This window comes from Callorhinus ursinus, unplaced genomic scaffold (genome assembly GCF_003265705.2).
Source record: "Callorhinus ursinus isolate GAN/ISIS: 27379988/994484 unplaced genomic scaffold, GSC_fseal_2.0 scaffold34, whole genome shotgun sequence".
Lineage (NCBI taxonomy): Eukaryota > Metazoa > Chordata > Mammalia > Carnivora > Otariidae > Callorhinus > Callorhinus ursinus.
The window spans coordinates 8,037,251-8,043,386 of record NW_027397096.1 but is presented as its reverse complement, the minus strand read 5'-3'; the positions used below and the strand labels follow the sequence as shown (position 1 = coordinate 8,043,386).

The following is a 6,136-nucleotide window of genomic DNA, read 5'->3' as shown; positions in this document are numbered from 1 at the left end:
GCTGTAAGACTGATGCAACAGCTGAGGGGAGAGGCTGTTGGATAGGGCATGGGATGGTGAGAAAGGAAATGATTTTGGAAAGAAAGGAAATGATTTTGGAAAGAAAGAAGGTATTTGAACAAATGGCTGAAGCTGATGTCAGCTAGAGCTTCAGAGCTTGCTAAACCTGGCCCCAGCCAACCTGACTCTCCTTGCCATGCAGGTGAGCCCAGCCTCCGGGCAAGCCCAGAGTCCATCATATGCCCATTCCCCTGGAACACAAGCTCCACCTTCTGAAACCAGCTCTCCTCTCCCTGGTACTCCCACCAGCTTTATCTTGTCCTTTAAAAAGCCATCAAAGTCAAGTTTTTCCAAAAATATATTTTATGTGAAAATTCAAGAGCTGTACATATAAAAATATTCAGTTCTATAATAATATTATGATTTCAGAGGGACATCCCCTCTTAAAACTTCAATATATGCATATTTGCATGGATTCATGCAAGTAATTTCACAATACCACAGTGAGGTAGAGAGGAAGAGAGCGTCCTGCAGTTTTTAGGGGGTTGAAGTGATGTGATATGTCCAAGGGTGTACATTTAAAACACATCCAATTCCAGAGCACATTAAATTATTAACACACCCTCCGCCAGAGTGTTACTTAAGAAAACTATGATTCACATTATTATACAAATCTCATATGCCCTAGAATTGTAATAGAATAATCTCAGAAGGTATGTTGGAAAGGATAGGGAATATAAATTGTTTCCTGAGTACTGGCTTGGCTTCATTATGGGCATGAGTGTTCACAGCTTTGGGGTTTGGGTTTTCTTTTCCAGGTACTCCACGAGATCCTGGACCCACTTCTGCTTGGGGTCAGCACAGACCTTCTTGGCCAGTTTGGTCTTGAAGCTGTAGGAAGAGAGGGCAGTTAGAGTACACTGAAGAGTCAACCTGGGATTGTGACCCACTCTGTGGGAAACCTGCCTGACCCATTAGCCTGGGGTCATGGAGGAGGATGGAAGGAGCCTCAGGGGAAGGAGCTACATTTGCTGGCCCTGGTGAAAGAAACCATTTTGTCTCCTGGATGAAGGAACTGACATCTGAACCAACACCTGGACAGGGAGTTGAGACTGGGAAGTCTCTATTTTCTCGAATTCACTTTTCCCATAAAAAAATTTCTGGGATTGGATTAGAGCTGGTCTAAGCATCTGGGGGTTAAATTCCAACTGAAGTCTTATAATAACCCTATCCACTGCCTGGGAGTGGAACTCAGGATCAAGGTTTGAGTGCGGGTGGTCATGGCGTCACCCACATCACAGCTTCCCGGGGACAATAGCTGCTGGTGATTCTTCTGTAGCTCTTCAGCTTCCGGATGGGGATCTTCTTAGTGGTAAATCTATAGCAGCAGGTGGTTGAGATATTAATCCCGTCTGTCAAAACAACAACAAAGGCTATTTAGGGTGCGTGCTGGGACTTTCTATTTATAAGTTAGGGAATGGTAAGGAGGAGAGTCAAAGGAAAGGGAAGCTGCCCACCCTAAGTCCTGTGTCTCCGTCCTGAAACTCTCAGTCTCATTGGTACCGACTGTAAATTGGAAGGATACCACTGCTAACTGAGAGGAGAAGAGGAACTGGGGACAGCTCTGGGTGTTGTTAGGAGGGGCTCATAGAATAGTCCAATTCCTCAGGCAGCAGGACTGCAGCTATGGGTCCCCCTCTAGGCTCTGAGCAATCTATGCCTGGTTGTGAGTTTCCCTGATCCCTGCGCTTCCTCTGCGGAGCCCTGTCTCCGGATGCTGGACTTGAATGAAGCACCATCCAGATTCTGGGTCTCCTCCTTTCCCTTCCACCACATCTGGAAATGCCCTGCACACCCTCCGCCAGAGGCCCCCTCTTTTGGATCACCCCAGTCCCCCCAAACACTGCTACAAGGAGCAGAGGCAGTAACTGTACTGAGGGGATGACTGTAGAGCTGGAGTCCTGGAAGGACTGGATTTGGGGTCCACAGCTGGAATTCTCGGGAGCAACCGTGTGATCAGTTTCACTCCTTGTCCTTCTCTGACTCTCCTGATCTTGGAAAGCAGTCACAAACAGGAGAGCGTGGGTCATCCTCCTGCCCTGGTGGCCCGTGAGAACCCAGAGATGTGGTGATGGGCTTCGAAGGGAAAGAGAGAGGGACTTACCTGGCTGGGCGAGCACCTGGGGGCTGAAGGTGGCGGCTGTGAGCAGCAGGCACAGAAGCACTGCGGAGACCTTCATGTCAGCGGGGAGCAGGGAGACTGGGCGTGAGAGCTGGAGGTTTCTGTGTTGGTCTCAGCCTCTCTGCTCCTCTGGTGGTTCTGCCTGCCTTTTATAGGAGCAGACAGGAATAGAAAGAAAGTGAGTGGGTGATAGGCAGGACTTTGTTCTGAATGAATCACAGGGTGGAATGGTACATCTGCTGAGCCATTACCCTGCCCTGGGGAAGATGTTAGGAAATGAGAGAGAAGGCATGATTGATGTTGGCCTGCCTTCCATCCAAATTCAGGGCTGGTGTGTGAGGCGGGGGCTATGCCCAGGCAGTATGTGATCTATGACTCTTACTAAGGGTTCTGCTTTTTTGAAATGAAACGTCTTATGTAGAAAAAGAAAGGAAGTAGGATTACCAAATCAAAGAGATGTAAGGGATTTCCCCAGTTTTCCTTTCAGATAACATGTCTAGGACGCCAGGTTCCAGAGAAAGGCAATAAAATTTTGGCTAGGCTTTACAATGAACTAAAACAATTCTTTACCGCTTTAAATCCTGCTGGCTTTTCTAAAACCCAAAGAAGAATCAGTAATAGAACATTAGCGGAAAAATAGGCTTCAGTGTTCTTAGAATAATACCTAAAATTATAGTGTCTATTCTAGTAATCAATTGCTGTATAACAACCCATCTGAAAACAGTGACTTGAAGCAATAGCAATCATTGATTTTGCTTTTGGATATAGGACTTGATTGGCCTACACCAGGCAGTTCTTGCTCAGGGTTTTTTTGTTTTGTTTTGTTTTTTACATCTTTGCAGTTGGATGATGGCTGGGACTGGGGTCGTCTCAAGGCCTTCACTCAATGTCAGGTGTCTGAGCTGGAAGGTCTTAAACAGCTGAGGGTTGGATCAGATGGCACCTTCTCTCCCTCCACACCCATCTCTCCAGTGGTCCCTCTACGTAGCTGGATATGGATATTTTACATAATGGTTTAAGGCTCCCAGGTGCAAAGTTAGAGAACATAGACCACATCTCTTAATTCAAGGAGCATAAAAGAATTTGCAGACGTGTTCTTTTCTTTAAATTTTTTATTGTTATGTTATCACATACATTCCATCATTAGTTTTTGATGCAGTGTTCCACGATTCATTGTTTGTGCATAACACCCAGTGCTCCATGCAGAACGTGCCCTCTTTAATACCCATCACCAGGCTAACCCGTTCCCCCACCCCCCTCCCCTCTAGAACCCTCAGTTTGTTTCTCAGAGTCCATCATCTCTCATGGTTCGTCTCCCCCTCCGATTTCCCCCCCTTCATTCTTCCCCTCCTGCTATCTTTTTTCTTTCTTAACATATCGCATTATTTGTTTCAGAGGTACAGATCTGCGATTCAACAGTCTTGCACAATTCACAGCGCTTAAACCACTATCTGCTCCATAGGCTGCAAGGCACATAATAAGATCATGGAATGTTGTCATTTTTAAAATATCATTCCAAGTAAAACAATGGAGGGGAAGCCAAATTTAAGAACAAAATCAAAGTGAACCTGTGCAGTTTGAAGCAGAGACAGGAGTCTTCACATCCCCCTCTCTCTACACACACACTACAAGCTCATCAGCCAGTTGCTGATGATATATTAATGAAAAAGGGGAATGATGAGAAGCCCTTAGATTTGTCCATCTTTTCTACTGTTTTTCAGTCTTCATTTATTTCTGCTCTGATCTTCATTATTTCCTCCCTTCTGCTAACTTTGGGCTGAGTTTGCCCTTTTCCTGGTTCTCTCAGGTATAAAGTTAGGTTTTTTATTTGAGTTCTTTCTTTTTTCACCTTTGTCTCTTATAGCTTTTGGCTTAAAGTCTATTTTGTCCGTTATAAGTATAGCTACTCCTGTTCTCTTTTGTTTTGTATTACTCTTTTAAAATATTTTATTTATTTATTTGAGAGAGAGCGTGAGAGAGAGCACGAGCTGGGGGTGGGGTGCGGGGCAGGGGGAGAGGGAGAAGCAGACTCCCCACGGAGCAGGGAGCCCGATGCGGGGCTCCATCCCAGGACCCTGGGACCATGACCTGAGCCGAAGGCAGACGCTTCACCGACTGAGCCACCCCGGTGCCCCGCTCCTGTTCTCTTTCAGTTTTCATTTGCATGGAATATCTTTTCTATCCCTTCACTTTGAGCCCATGTGTGTCCTTCAAGTTGAAGTGAGTCTCCTATAAGAAGCAAATAGTTGGGTCTTTTTTTTTTTTTTTAATCTATTCAGCCATACTATGGAGAATGTAATCTATTTATATTTGGTGAATATTGATAGGTAAGGACTTGCTAATATCATCTCACTGTTTTCTGTTTTGTAGTTCTCTTGTTCCTTTCTCCCCCTCTTGCTGCCTTCGTTTGTGAATTGAGGTGGTATGCTTTTATTCCTTTCTCTTTGTCTTTTGTGTATGTATTGTAGATGTTTGCTTTGAGGTTACCGTGAGGCTCACATAATACATTTTACAGATAAAACAGTCTATTTTATGCCTATTGCTTAACTTGGACTGCATACAAAAATTTTACCCTTTCATCCCTCCTTTTATGTTTATGTTACAACCTAACCTCTTTTTATATTGTGTAACCATTAACAAATTATTGTAGTTATAGTTATTTTTAATACTTTTGTCCTTTAACCTTTATAGTAAAGTGTTTAATATAGTATCATATTACAGTATTAGAGTGTTCTGAATTTGACTACTTACTTAGCTTTCCTAGTGTGATGTATATGTTTTCATGTTACTAATTAGCATCCTTTCCTTTCAGCATTTCTTGTAAGGCAGGTCTAATGGTAATGAAATCTCTCAGCTTTTGTTCGGGAAAGTCTTCAGATTTCCTTAATTTCTGTAGCACAACTTTGCCAGGTAGAGTGTTTGGGTTGGCAGTTTTCTTCTCTCAGTGGTTGATTATACCATCCCACTCTCATTGCAGTGAAGTTTCTGCTGGCAAATCCTCTGATCACCTTTCAGGGTTCCTTTGTAAGTTACAAGTTTCTTTTCTCTTTCTGCTTTTAAGATTCTTTTTGTCTTTGGTTTTTGACAGTTTCATTCCAATATGTCTTTGGAGAAGAGCTTTTACAGTTGAGTTTGTTTGAGGACTTATGAATTTCATGAACTTGGATATTGAAGAGAGGCCCCTGCAGGTTCCACAGCCAGGACTGATACCTGTATGCTTTTGACCTGGTAAATGGGGTGGGGGGGGTAACTCCTTCCTTGGCGTATGGTGCCAGATCCCAACAGCCCTCAAAAAGTCCTTTTGTCCATGGATAGGTGCAAAATTGTTGTTTAGGATGAGATATGAACAAGGGACATCTTATTTGGCCAACTTACTGACTCCAGTCCTCTTTCTACTACTGTTTGTGGTACACAGGTAGTACCATTTTATTGTATACCATTTTCTTCCTTTATTTCTTTTATTATATATTTTTTAGTTATTTTCTTCGTGGTCACTCTGAAGATTACCATTATCATGAATAACAACCTGGTTCAGATTAATGCCATCTTAATTTCAATAGTGTAAAAACTTTGATCCTTTGGAGCTCCACCCCCCCCACCCGACTTTAAAGCTGTGATGGATGGAGAAAGGGGTCATGAGCTAAGGAAGGCAGGTGGCCTCTAAAAGTTAGAAAAGGCAAGAAAGGAGCGCCTGGGTGGCTCAGTCGGTTAAGTGTCTGCCTTCGGTTCAGGTCGTGATCCCAGGGTCCTGGGGTCAAGCCCCATGTCAGGCTCCCTGCTCAGCGGAGAGCTTGCTTCTCCCTCTCCCTCTGCCTGCTGATTTGCCTGCTTGTGCTCGCTCTCTGTCAAATAAATAAATAAAATCTTAAAAAAAAAAAAGAAAGGGCAAGAAAACAGATTCTCCCCCAGAGCCTTCAGAAGGAATGCAGCCCTGCTGACTTATTTTAAACTTCT

At 43.9% G+C, this 6,136-nt stretch overlaps 1 protein-coding gene across 1 annotated transcript; it reads right to left on the bottom strand.

Moving 5' to 3' along the window:
* Window positions 1-357: 357 nt before the first annotated feature.
* LOC112808233 (C-C motif chemokine 7-like) lies at window positions 358-2,309 on the bottom strand. The gene is made up of 3 exons (XM_025851239.2): window positions 2,165-2,309; window positions 1,295-1,412; window positions 358-891 (listed from the first exon to the last, which is right to left on the bottom strand). The coding sequence occupies exons 1-3, from the start codon at window positions 2,238-2,240 to the stop codon at window positions 786-788; spliced, it is 300 nt and encodes a 99-aa protein (XP_025707024.1). The 5' UTR covers window positions 2,241-2,309; the 3' UTR covers window positions 358-785.
* Between the last annotated feature and the right edge of the window lie 3,827 nt (window positions 2,310-6,136).